At 40.6% G+C, this 14072-nt stretch overlaps 2 protein-coding genes across 4 annotated transcripts in view; both read left to right on the top strand.

Annotated features, from left to right (window-relative positions):
* Nucleotides 1-2688, top strand: part of LOC120898463 (bifunctional heparan sulfate N-deacetylase/N-sulfotransferase) — a 181687-nt gene extending 178999 nt beyond the window's left edge. For all 3 annotated transcript variants that reach the window (XM_040304382.1, XM_040304364.1, XM_040304373.1), the window contains one exon: nt 63-2688. In XM_040304382.1, the coding sequence (XP_040160316.1) occupies nt 63-165 (103 nt within the window). In that variant the 3' untranslated portion in view covers nt 166-2688. The remainder of the gene's footprint in view (nt 1-62) is intronic.
* Nucleotides 2689-6292: 3604 nt separating this feature from the next.
* The window catches only part of LOC120897499 (calcium uniporter protein, mitochondrial), a 126664-nt gene continuing 118884 nt past the window's right edge, over nt 6293-14072 (top strand). The window contains exon 1 of the mRNA XM_040302448.1: nt 6293-6757. Within this exon, the coding sequence (XP_040158382.1) occupies nt 6623-6757 (135 nt within the window). The 5' untranslated portion in view covers nt 6293-6622. The remainder of the gene's footprint in view (nt 6758-14072) is intronic.

Here is a 14072-nt window from a genome sequence, read left to right as displayed (position 1 = left end):
TTTTGCTCTCTCTCTCTCTCTCTCTCTCTCTCTCTCTCCCTCTCTCTCTCTCGCCCGTCCAGGTACTACCGCATTCACAACCAAGCGCTGGTGAAGCTGCTGAAGAAGCTTGGCTCGCGACCAATTCCCCAGTGGCTGAAGGAGGACCTATCGGTGACTTCTTAACGAACGTAGCGACACCGGCGTGACGACGCCTAAACGGGCGCATATACATACATAAATTCCACTACTTTTTAGCGTAAAGCAGCTGTGTGCGGGTACTAAGCGGGTAAAGTGAGATAGGGAATGTACAGTGGCAGCAGCACTAGTGAAGGCATAGTAACTGTACAGCTTTGTATAAAAAAAGTAGTATCGACGTTGGATTAATGCACTGCAGGAATGTTGTAAGATGTTATAATAGAGAGAGAGTGAGCTCTGTTAAGTCAGTCAGTCAGTCAGTAAGTCAGAATGTTTCCCGCTGTCCATGAACCGCTGTGATGTGGAGAAAGATGTATCATATTTTACGTAGTATTACGTCGGTTCCTTCGTTTTTAGTCGTTGTGTGCGCATACGTGTGTAAGGTTAGCCCCATTAGGGGAAAGAGTACTGTTAAGAAGCTGCCGTTTTCGGTTTTAACACATCGTGTTTCGGGTGAAATGCGCATGTTTTTTTTTATGTTGACTATCTTTTCTTCGTCGGAGCAATGACGTATAAAACGGAGCTAATTATTAACTATCTTTTAGAGAAGAAAAAATACCTCAATCTGTTCTAATCTTCGACAATAGCAACCAGCAGCTGCTAGCGTGTGTATTTAAACTGTTTGAGTTTAGTCACTGTGTCACTACAGAACCCTTATTTGGAACTGAACAGCTCTAGCACCAAACGAAGCTCTAAAACAAGTGCAGAACCAGTACGCAGTGCGCGGTGATGCGGCCATCCTAGCCATATAAGTATGTAAGTGATATTATATTTTCCTACTGTATCGTTTGTTTTAACTCTTTGGTTTAACGCTCCACTCGTTAGTACAGCAAGGGCAGAAGATTGTGTTACGCGACATAAAAGATGACTAATTATTTGTATGCATATCGAAGGCAACTAATTCGTTTAAACAAAGGTTTAATTTAATCGTAAAAGAAAACAAACACCTCATAGTTTATCAATCAATAAGCAAAACAGAAAAAGAGAGAGAGAGAGAGAGAGAGAGAGAGAGAGAGAGAACGTGAAAGCAGGAATCTACAACAGCCAATACAATACACAATGATGTAATGCCAGTACTTATAGCGAGGTAAGGTAAAGTTGCATTGTGCTTGTTGGTTGTTTGTTTTTTTCTTTCTTTTGATTTTCATGATTCACACACAAATGGTACTTAAATTCTTTTTTATGAATCATGAATAAAATTATATCAGTTATGTTTTTTCCCCTTTTTTCCTTTCTTTATTTCGCCACACTGTAAGCAATGTGCGATAATTGGAGCCGCTTTTTCCGGAAGCGATAAGTGTAAGGTGGGACAAAAATGTTCAATTATCGTTAGTGAGTGGAGAGTGTGTGAGCGATTGTGCGTTCGTAGGGTATAGATACAAAGCATACCAAAAACAAAACAAAACAGTGGGAAAACAAACGAAACGATACACCCCCAAACTAAAGCAAATTACAAATCGAAATTCGAAAGCAAATTATTAACATATCGAAAAGCGGAATGAAATGATGGGGAAGGGAGTACAAGAAACAAACAATAAGATAGCGTTGCTAAAATGAGTTCAAATAGAACCGGAAAAAGGAGAACTATAGAAGCACTGTAAAAACTGGATGTTTTTTTCCGTTAAATAAAAAGAAAAGATCACTCACAATTGCCGGCAGCTCAAGAAAATAAATCGAAAAGAAGTGAAATATTTATTTCTCCTAAAATGTTACAAACACATGCAGGAAATACAGCATACAGAGAGAGAGAGAGAGAAGTAGAGAGCTTTACCCGTTTGTCAGTCACCTTATTCCCAGACGCGTTTCTTGGTGCAAATACAATAATTGCAAGCGTTTGTCTGTAAAGCGGTACGAAAAATACGTTGTACTTGTGCTCGCCATCACGAGCGGGTCAGTGTGCCAGCGTGCCACTATGTAAAGTACTAGATAGGATCAAAATGAAGTGAGAGGAACGTTTAAAGCCCACAAAGGGTGATATGTCGTTCGAACGAGAGGGAGAGACAGAGAAAGCTAGAAATAGGAAGCAAACGCTTTGGATTAAATAAAACGAGATGCAGCTAAAAATCAACATCAGATAGTGTGAGAGCGCTTATTAATGCACCGTGGAATAATGTAAGTTACAAAAGCAAAAACAAACCGTGTACATACATAGGGCATTATCTCTGAATTGAAAATCCCGACACCAACAGGAAGCAATGTGTGCATGTGTACGATACGATGTGTAAGATATCGGCCTCGGCCAAACAAAACAGGTCGTTTCGCTTTGCTGGTCTAGAGAAATGCCGAAATGGTGAACCAGATGTGCAGCTGTAGTGTGTAATAAGCCCAAAACAAAACCATCATCTTACTTGCGAGAAACTCTGTGCCCAGTAGTGGCAGAAAAACAAGAAAAGAGAAGCAAATCATTATTACATTGTTTTCTCAATACCGACTAACAATGCAATAAAACTCGTGTCACACTGTCCCGTCGCTGTCGATTCCATGGGACAAAAAGGCATCAATGCAAATGAAGCAAGGGTGTGGATGTGTTTAATTCAAGTTGAAAGAAATTAGTTTCGTTTGCTTTAATTATGAATTAATGAAGTAGTTAATTATTCAATTTTATTTTAATGTTAAAGAATGTCTGTATCAGTTAAAAGTTTTTGTTTAATTCTACTTTCCCCAATCATTGCCGTTATTGTATAACTGAATGGCAGGTGTAATACTACGAAACATAAATTCGTGTATAACTTTGAAATGTTCGTCGGAAATATTTGAAACACCTTAAGAAATATTTCAATTTTCTAACAATAAATTTAAAACTAACCGTTTTCTAACCGCAATCGATATCTTGCGTTCAATGCTGCAGGATTGTTGTTTTCGAATTCCCGGTTCCAACGGGCTGATTTTCGAAAATCCTTGTCGTATCATTGAATTCTTAAGACATTCTTATAGTATAGTTGTGATTCGGAAATAGATGATTAATCGCGAATGAAGTCAACTGATTGTTGATTTTTAAATAACAGTTTGTATTAGAGGCGCTAATGGACTTAATAATACTGATTATTTAAAGAGATTATTTTTATTAATTACGACGACAACATTCTGTAATAGACAAAAACAATGATGTACCTATTTTTACTGCACATGTTGTCTATTTGAACATCCACATTAAGGAATTTATAGCGGATTGTAACTTGACAAAATTATTGTTATGGTTTATTAGTCTCTTTAGGGACCTAATTGGGACAAGGTACAGTAAGATTTACAAGCCCTTTTTCACAATTCACAGTTTTGGAAATTTTGAAGGACTTAGTTTAGGGTTCGGTTTAGTTTAGGTCACCGAAACAACGTTATACCTAAAGTAACCTGCTGTCGAAACAAGGATGGAGATCTGGTTCGTAACCAGTCAGAGGTTCTCTCGCGGTGGGCTTAAGACGAAAAACTGTTTCCGGCTCAGTTTCTAAAGTGAACGGCTTTATTCAAAAGTCAGTAGATGTCTTTTTCGCAGCCCAGCTGTCACAAAGAATGACAAAGCTGTTGAAAAACATTTTGCATGTTTTAAATAACGCTTTCTATATTGAAAACTGAACCGGAAAACAGTGCAAGTAGTTTAAGTTTGTTAAGCAATTGACTATGTTATCATAGTTAACAAACATTAAAAACCAATTAAATTGAATTAAATTAAAGTAAATTACATAAATCTAACAACTACAGTGGAACATAAATGTGACAGCTGTTCAAACGTACAGCGAACATTTGCTGCGATACTCAAGTGGGCAACCAGTTTTTTGTGCAGCTCTGTCTAGTGGTATTTTCGATATTCATTTTTGTTCATGAACAGTTGTTAAACCTATAGTTGTTGATTAAAATAATATTCTATTAACGATTAATCTATTGATTCAAGGTGAATTAATCATGAAACTAATGAATTTTATAATTTATAATATAAATGTAAAAAGTGAGCCTTTTGTACCTATCTTTGCGTGCTTGTGCTACCAACGGTTTAACTTTTAAAACAAACACACGTGCTATCCCCTGAACTTGTACGCAATTTTACGCAAGTGTTCCGACTGGACTTGCGCGCAACCGTCGCCGGCTATCCGTCGGTTTGACGTTTCGCATGCGATCCGATACCATCACTACGCCGCAGCAGCCCCGGGAACCGTACGTTCCAGCATTGCGTATGCGCTCGAACAGGTGGAGTAAGAGAGCCGGCACGCACTGTATCGTATAGAACCTGTTCTACCCTGCCGCCTTACTACACGCGCCAAAGCGAGAAGAAAAACCCGCTCACCGTTCTCGTCGCGGCGCCTGTGAATACTCGCGCTCTCTCTCCCTCTCTCTCTCGCATCGGCAATGCGTGCATCGAACATCGGCCTCGTGTGTTCGGGGAATTTTATTTAGCTATTCAGCTCCACCACGAACAGTTCGCGCTGCTGTGGCTGCCGTCTGTGCTGGGATCAAAAGCGGAAAGAAAAGTCGCACGCTCGGGCTGTGCCGTTGGGGCCGTGATTTTCCTTACTCGCAAACGAGAAAAAACAGGCTCCCAGAGGTCTTTCATCATTCCCCGGCTGCGTCGTTCCTTCCGCGGTCTGTCCTTCCGGTAGTATTCCTGTGACGGTTTTTTTTGCGCTCCCCTGGTCGACCCCTGGGGTCGGTTCCAGCAGCTGCAGCTGTGTGTGTGCGTGTAAAAGCGAATGTCAAAATTTGCTGAAAATATACCCCTCGCGTGTTTCTGTTCTCTTACCCCTCGTGACGGTTTCCTAATCATATTGGGTGTATGTGTGTTTCGCCTGTACTTGTGAGTCATGTATGTGCGCTATCTCCACCGCCCTAAAACTGTGCTAAGGGTTTGGCTTTGATTTTATTGTTGTGTGCGGTGGTGATTGCAAAAACATGTGTTGAGGTGTGCTCAGGGAAGAGGAGCAACAATGCCGGCACAATGCCGTCACAATGTCCGTGTTTGAATGAAAAAAAGTAAAACACCGAAAATAGAAAACAACAAAGTAGGCCTCCACACCAGAAGAACATCATGTTCTTTTCTGTGGTGTGTGTGTGTTTGGTAGGCCGCGACCAATGCATCTTCTCGTTCGGTAGAAGAAGGTCAGGCTGTGTGTGTGTTAAATGTGTGTGTGCGTGTCCAATAGAGAAAAAGAAAAACGAAACATCATCCCCCCTCTATCGAAAAAAAACGAAGTGATCGCAACCCCCAACCCTTCGCCGGTATGGAAGAATGCTTTGTGACCGGTTTTTTGGCCTTGCAAGTGTGTGTAGTCTGCCTGCTCGGTGTAGTCTTCCATGTAGCCGAGCGAACGGCCAGGCGTGTGCGATCATCGGCCAAACCAACCGAAAATAAAACAGCACACAAGATAGGGAGAAGATGCGATAGAGGAATGGTTCGCGACCGATCATCGTTGGCCCGCGCGTGTGTAGTCGTTTGTGCCGCCAGGAGAAGTTGCGTGTGCGTGAAGTCGCCAAATGTGTCCCTGATTTCCGGCTTGGCACACCTTAAGGTGTGTGTGTGTGTTTGTGTTGCATTTTTTTGGGCAGAACCACCTTCGCCTGGAGCATGAAAACGCGTGCGGTGCGTGTGGTGAGCAGTAGGCCGTGGCCGTCCCGCCAAGAGAAGCGACTGCCGAGCGAGGCTAGAGTGAGAGAGTGAATGTGTGTCTCTTGTTTGTGAAAAACATGTTTTTTTCTTACATTATTTGTATTGAAGCAATATCCGGCCAACTGCTGCACTGCTATGCTGTATGTGGTGACCTCCATTAGTGTGTAAATATTATTACTACTACTGTGCTAATTAGTTACCACTACGACGGTGGTGGATTCCGTTCAGTTCGGAAACAAAACAAAAAAACAATCCGAAACAGTGCCTACTGTGATGTTCCGGAACAAATAATCACAGTACAGAGAGAGAGAGAGAGGGGGAGAGAGAGTGTGTAAGAGTGAGAAAGAGCACGCCCCTTGTTTTGTTGATGTTTATCAATCAATCAAGCCGCATGAAGCTTTGTTTTCAGCTCGCCGTTCATCCAATGTTATCCAATTTGTGTGTTTTCTTCATCTCTCTTTGTTTATCTTTGTTAAAGCTCCGGCATTAAATGTGTGTGTGTGCGCGTGTGTTGAAATTTAAAGTGCAAGTGCATTTTTAAAAGTGCGTAGTGTGTGTGTTTGCTCCCGCGAGCTCACGTGTGTGTTTGTGCGGTGTGTGTGTGTGTGTGTGCATATTAACGGTGTTTAGCAGGATTCGACCTTCCCCGCGCATTTCCGCCTGTTGCTGTACCGGCTATTTTAAAGTTCTTATCAAAGTGTGCGTGCGTGTGTGTCTGTTTATTTTTTGTTAGTTTAATTTGTTGATTTTATTTCGCGAGCGCCAAGTGCATTACGGTGCAAAACCGCAGTAGATTGCTAAAGAGAAGAGGAAAAGTCTTTTTGTAAAAGGTTGATTCGTTGTACGGTAATAATGGCAGTACCGAAGGCGGCCGGCAACGGGGCGTCCCTGCTCCGTTCCTGTCACATGCTGTTGGCGCGGGCCGAAGGACACAGGGGTGGTGGTGCCCTACTCAACAGCTTAGCTAGGAATCAATCGTGGAGGAAGGTAAGTGTCTTTTTAGAGTGTCTATTACATTTTGTATCGTAAAGTTCTTTTTATTCTTCTTATGGGCGACTCATTGTCACGGTCAGGTCATGGCCTATGTAGGCCGGCGAGATTTATTCAGTACCATGCGCAGCTGGATAGTCAAGTCCTTGCTACGGGAAGACTGTCCATATGAGGCTTGAACCCGAGACGCACATGTTGTTAAGTCGTGCAAGTTGACGATTGTACCACGAGACCGCCTAACGCCATTGCGTATTGTAAAGATTAAAACCTGAACTTGAATTCAGACTTATCCACAGAAATTGTGTTTTTGAATAGTTTGATACATCGTTTCAAACTTGGTACCTGAATCTTTCAGATAAGTCTTTATTATTATCTTCCCGAGGTACGAGACAGTACCCGGTACTAGAGTACTAGAGTATATTTTATGTGATGTAGTTAATTTGGCCCGGTAACTGTGTTGTGCACCGAAATTTGAACGGACCCCTTTTACTCTGAGGTGTACGTTGAAATGATTGGCTTTGACACCTAATTAAAATGAGGAACTAATGTCGACCCTTTAAGAGATCAAAAACCATTCCTACACCTGTTCTGAAACCGATACGGTTTCCAGTTCAGAAACTGATAATGACTTTATGCTGGTCTTGGACCTGATACAGAACCTATACTGAACCCATACCAGTCCAGGGCCCGCTCACGAATCCTTATCGGTTCTGGAACTGATCAGGAGCTCATCCCGGACTTGTAACCGATCATGAACCCATGCCTTTAGTTGATACCGTACCCTTTAAAGGTCCTGGAGTTGATACTACACCCATACCGGTGGAGGAACTGATCATGAGACCAAACCGGTCCTGGGTCGAATCATGAACTCATAGCGGCCCTGGAATGGTTCTTGAACCCATAGCGGTTCAGGTACTGATACTGAACCTATGTACCGGTCCTGGAGCAAATCATGAAAGTATAACGGTCCTGGAATAGCTCTCGATTTTATTATATTCCTGGACCTGTTCCGGATTCGGCTTGGGTCTGGAACCTATACAATTCAATGGATCGATTGAACACCAGTTTCTGCTGCTCGCCAAAGCATACCTTTCAGTACATATGCAGCGTAAGAAATAGTGCAGGAATTTTAGAAAAATTTATCCAGCTCAAAGCTAACTAGCCAATAAGAAGTAATGGCTAAAAAAAAACCTCTAAAGCTGTGTATAATGTAATAAAAAAAAACTTACTCAGAACACATCATTAAACATACTAAATCTAATAACTGCGCACCTTTTGATATTACCGCCCTAATGGTTAATCATAAAAGTGCAATAAGAAAAACTCGTAATTGGAATAATGGGGTTTTTGCATTTTCTGTAATATCATGGCAACAGAAAGAGTTGGATAATTGGATTTCTTTCAATTAAAAACCCATTAAAAATGCTGTTTAATTATTTTGATTTAGAATTATAGCATTTTGCCGTATGACATTAAAAGGTTTTTTTCCTTTTTTTAGCCTTTCTTTTTTAGCCTTTCTAAATAATGGCTGGTATTATTGATCCGTTCGTAGCGGGAACGTACGGCGCTCACATGAAATTCTAGGGATGGCAACACATTTCTTGAGCCCGCTCTTACAACGCCGCGATGAATAACTGTAGCAACCATCTAGTACGTTAGGAAAATGAGTGTCGGGACGTACGCCGCCGCTACGAACGGATTCAATAATACCAGCCAATGTTTTTAGAAATGTATCTAACAATTTGCAGGTAGTTTTATAAATTTGTTTGGATTTTCCCATGGTTGATTATATTGACCGATACATCTAAAAAAATCATGGAAACCCTGTAGGGGAAGGTAGGTAAAGACGGACACTGCGGGTAAGATGGACACTTCTCGTAAATGCATGAAAAATGTAATTTTCGAGTATTTCAAACATGTAGAATCCAAACTGAAGGTACAAGAACACATTTGAGAACATTTTTGGCATAATATATATAAAATTGGTTAAATCCACGAACAAAACAAATTTTCAATCATGTTCACCTTTGTTGATCTAATTTGATTACTGCCGATCTTAAGCTCTACAACTTGTATTGTTTATATTTCCGGAAGTTTTATTTCTTGAATGGGTTATCGTGATCATTAATGAAAAAACTGGCGAAAGAACGAGGATAAAAGCAATACAAAATATTGTTTTCTGGTGATTTAAACATTCTGACATCAAAGCGGGAAACACGGACACCTTGTTGTAGGGAAAGATGGACACCGAATTTATTGATTTTTTTACTTCTGATATCAATTGGTGATGAATATATTTCTTCAAATACCTTAAATAAGGGTATTCCGATGCTATAAATCAATCAGTAACTAGAGAAAGTATTGAAATAAGCGAGAAATGAAACACCGGTCAAAATAGTAGCCATTCGATATGCTATCACTCGCTCGACGCTGATGAGGCGCTTCACGAAATCCAATATCTTCTCACGACTTGGACAACTTTAAGCAATAAAAATATGATGCATTGATACGACATTGTTTAGGAAAAGATGAGAAATTCTATGGGATTACAAATATTAAATGTTGAATTTTGACATGGTGGAAAATGGATTAAACTATTAACAAGTCCCTCAAAAAATACTGGGGTCATGGTCTTTTCGCGTAGTAATTTCCTTGAAGGTAGTTCTAGACTGTTGTTCTATAAGCTGAAGCAACGTCAGCTGTAAGTGCGCGATATTTCAATACATTTTAGATGCTGCATTCTACGATATATTACAAGCGCCGTTTACAATTTCTAAAACCACAGCTGAATGAATCGTCGTTGCAATAGGCCAAAAATTGGTTTATAAACGTACCAGGACGTGGAAAGCGATAGAATTTGTTAAAATACTGTAAAACTCTTCACTTTCTAACCTTTTCTACAGGTGTCCATCTTACCCTTCATGGTGTCCATCTTTCCCATATCAGGTGTCCGTCTTACCCGAACATTTCAAAACTGCACGAAAAAAATCATGTTTTTCATTCATGAAAAAACGCAAAAATCGATGGAAACTTAAAAAATTCAACACATTTTCTGATAAAACATGAGTGTAAGATAATGTATGCACAATTTCATGGTCGTTGCACTTATATATCCCTAGATTTTTACCATTTCCCTTAACGTGTCCGTCTTTACCTACCTTCCCCTATTCGGTTTAATTCACTTGTTTTTCCCCTGTTAGTATTAATATAATAAATATTTACCAAAGATATCGCAACAACTCACGAAAAAAAAAACATTATCTAACCATGATCTCCGTTACGAAACTCCGCGCATTGTGGTTGACATTCCACCCTGCTCGATTTAATCGCACACTGTTTATCAAAATGCGTCAGCTGAGCTGGGCGGCACGGTGTGTCAGCTGAGCTGCACTTGCAGCGATTCAACCACTGCCCTAGGAGTGGCTGCCTGTAATCATCAACCCTTGATGATGTCATAGCTTAGGACAGTCTCTAAAAAGAAGAAACATTCCCCTCCTCAAGCCGGTCTAGCCAAGTCGCGTGAACCGACGTGTCTCGATGCTGTTGTTGCGGTCGTGTTTAAAAACAAAATTTTATAAACAAAGTTCTAAAATGACAAAGCGCCCGTTCCGTTTCTCATGCGCGCATGTGGTGGTCGTGAAAACTACCCCCACTGGGCTAGGCAGTCACCCACACACAAATACTGGCGTTAGGCGGAAGAATATAACCTCGGTGCACAGTGAAACGATGAAAACTGAGATGTCAAGAGGTTCGTTTTACCAAAGCGCGGCAGTTAAAGAAACAACAGCAACAACAACAACCACCACAACATGACATCTTTTCGGGCTTAAATTGCGAAAGACGACACCAACACCGCCGACGGAGGTTTGTGTGCCGTTTAACGAGCACACGCAGAGGGCCTGCCGGCGAGGCTTAAAAGAAGGTGAAGAGGACATTTGATCCATTTTCCATCTCATTCGCATCACGGTGTTGGTTGTTATTTCATTTCATTTCGTTGCTTCCTGCCTTCCTGAATTGGAATCGGATTTCTTCGGCTGGGCCCGGGGCGTGAGTACCTGCCAAGGAAGACCTGGCGCGCGGGCACCTGTTGTGCCGTTTGTGCACGTCCTCCAATTGTGTGCCAGTGAACGAGCTCGCTCGCACGCTCAGCTCGCCGGTTTTTGCGAGCTGTTTCGGTGGGTTTGAAAATTACTGGTGGGTTATTATTAAATTTGGGACCTACTGGGTGTAGTAGCGTACGCTTTCAACACCTGCCAGGACGTGATGGTTGAAGCTAATCTTGCGCGGAAAAGTGTTACAAAGTTGCCAACATTGATGATTGCAATATGGCTTAATGTATCAAGTTGTCCGCATGTAAAATAACTTGTTTAATTAACATGTGATGAACTCATTAGATTGTGCTGGTCTTTCTTTTTTTGAAATACTACAGCGTTGGAATAGATAATCTTATGCACCTCAAACAACACTTACACTTCACCCACAGGGAAAAACGGACCAACAAGTGTTTTAAAAATAGGACACACACGCACATTTTCGTTAATTACAAACCGCACAGTCACATATGGGGCTGGTACATCGTGTGTTTCTCGACCGTCTATTTTCTCTCATAAACATGTCTCTCGTTTTCCGGCTTGCGCTACGCACGCATGCGGGTGTTTGGTAAACTTTACGGTTGTCTGTATCGTATCTAAAACACACACCAATCACCGGGAGAAAGCCAAAAACAAAAACTTTTCTTGCGCGCGCCACCGCGTTCATCCAGCAGCCGCGCTCCATGTTTACGTCAGGGAAATTAGCATTCCATCTGTCCGTTTCGCGTGGCCCCGGTAACAACCAACCCATGTTTTACGTTCTGCTGTGGCTTCCCCTTTTTTCTCTTTTTTTGTGCAAAAGGTAATGGAATTTGAAAGGAAATATTTCTCCCACGCGCCTCAAACAACGTTGGTGGGAGGGGAGGCTTACTGTTCCTCTATTTGAGTGACATTTTGAAAGTGAGTGTTTTTGTTTTAAGGTTCGTTTTTTAATGCCTTTTTCTGTTGGTCGTTTCGCTTGTCATTGATGATACAAAAAGAGGGTTTAAACATAATGCACCTGTGGAATGAGTTTTGTTTTGGTAAGGGGCTGCTAATTTTAGCACACTCGTTGAAGTTCACAAGAAGTCTCTCTTCAATTTTACATTTCCTGAAATGCAGAAAAACATAGGTTTCATTGAAGGATACTCTCATTTTTGTTCATCCCATACTAGACTGGTACTTATGATAAAGAAATTAATGGTATACTGATATTCTATGATACCAAGGGGCTTGCACATCCAGCTTTTGTTACGTGTGGTCTTTTTCCATTGTTAGATATCTCATCCATGAGTGGGTTTACTAATATGGAGGGCCTTCACGATTCTAGTTAGTTTTTTGTATGGAGTTTGACAGTTGGAGGCTGAAATCATGTAAACACTCCATACAAAACCACACAAAAAAATAGCCTGCAATTTTAAGTCTAGATTATTCTAGCCACAAAGCTAGAATTAGATTCGAGTACCTGCTCGACAACACGGTGTTGTTTACATTTATCCCAAGGTGCATTAAAGAGATCACGTGGTGGAATCTAGAATCAAAGTGTATGTAGTCCAGGTGGTCTCATAGCATTTTTGTATAACCAATTTTGAACATCACTTTTTGACAGAACGAGTGAAATCTTTTGCTCCAACGAGCTTTCTGGAGGCTTGACGAATACTCAAAACACTCTTACAATCTTCATTCAACAGCAGAAGTGATAAAAATCAGCCTTCTAAATTTGTACACCTTGGGATAAGCCCACCTGTATATTATACTCACTTTGATAGCTGCTCGAAAACTGCTATACAATGCAAACAGCTGACAAGCTGAAATTTCAGCCTACGAACTTCAAACGGAAAGGACCCCATGGTTAGGTTTTGGATGTTTGCTCTGTGTACGAGCTAATAAAAGTTGCAGGAATTTACAAGTGTAGAACCCAAATGTGGAACTCAAAATCGAAAAATCCTGATCAGACACTAATCGGGTCAAAATTGGTTGGTCGTGATTTCGATACTTACATTTTTTTATTTACTATGCTTTGATATTTATTCTTAGTTCTATATTTGAGACTCATCTTAGTAGAACGCAATAGGCTACAACACTGCATTAAAGCAGCTGCTCTCAACCATCTCCAACAAAGAGCTGCATCATATTTTGCACCACAATTACCACATTATCGTGCTCCTGTCAAGATCCAGATGTCTACTCAAGTGGAGATGGGTTCTGAACCCTGAATCAGATTGATGAATCTGAATCTCAATGTTTGATTTTGATGAATCTCCAAAGATTCGTTAATCTCTGAAGTTTCATGAATCTTTGACGACCATCATAAGTCATGAATAATTAGAGATATTCAATCTATAGATACTAGATATGCATGATAACAGCTGTAGAGAATAATGAATCGTTTTAGTTTCATAAGTCTATAGAGATTCATGAGTTAAATCAGATACATATATCTTCTGAGAATCATAACTATTCTGAGATAATTCAATGACTTGAAAATCATACATTTCTAGTGGTTTACGCATCTTCAGAGATGATTAAATCTTCAGAAATCCATGAATCATTAGAGATTCACAACTTTTTGGAGGTTCATGATCCTTTATAGAGCATACATTTTTAAGATTCAATCTATGAATCTTTGGAGATTCATGATTCTTTAAATATTCTCATAGATTATCAGGAATGCACAATTCTTTGGAGGTTCATGAACCTTTATGGATCATAATTCTTTTTGGGTGCATGGCTCTTTGGAGATACATGAATATTTCGAGATTCATGAATCAGATTCGAGATTCAAGCAAAATTCGGCATAATTTTCATTTAGTGAGTTGTTGTTTATCTAACACAATGCACCTGGCACAAGTAACAACTCGTACCCGAGTCGACTCTTATCTAGCTCTAATCATTGCCGATCGTATGCCATCCGACTGGAGAAGAAATTCGATTACCTACTACCACCGCTCATCGCGCAGCCATCATTGACAGGTTAAACATATTTGCACACTTGTCAGTACGCCACGGTTGAATAAATAATCGAAAAAAGCACACGTTTCACGCACCTCAAATTGGATTCTCAACAGTGAAAAGAAATAAAAAGATTTCATTTATATTTGCACATGAATATGCTTCTTATCAGTGTGTGCTGCACAAACCTTTACAAAGCGCCTGCCGAAATCGTACCATAATATGGTTGCGTAACTTGAATCGAAAGCCAAACATGTGCTCCCCCTGGTTATCTTCATGCGTGCTGCGTG

The sequence above is a fragment of the Anopheles arabiensis genome, chromosome 2, assembly GCF_016920715.1.
Source record: "Anopheles arabiensis isolate DONGOLA chromosome 2, AaraD3, whole genome shotgun sequence".
NCBI lineage: Eukaryota > Metazoa > Arthropoda > Insecta > Diptera > Culicidae > Anopheles > Anopheles arabiensis.
Note: the sequence above shows the minus strand (reverse complement) of the source record. Positions and strands in the feature narration are given on the sequence as shown.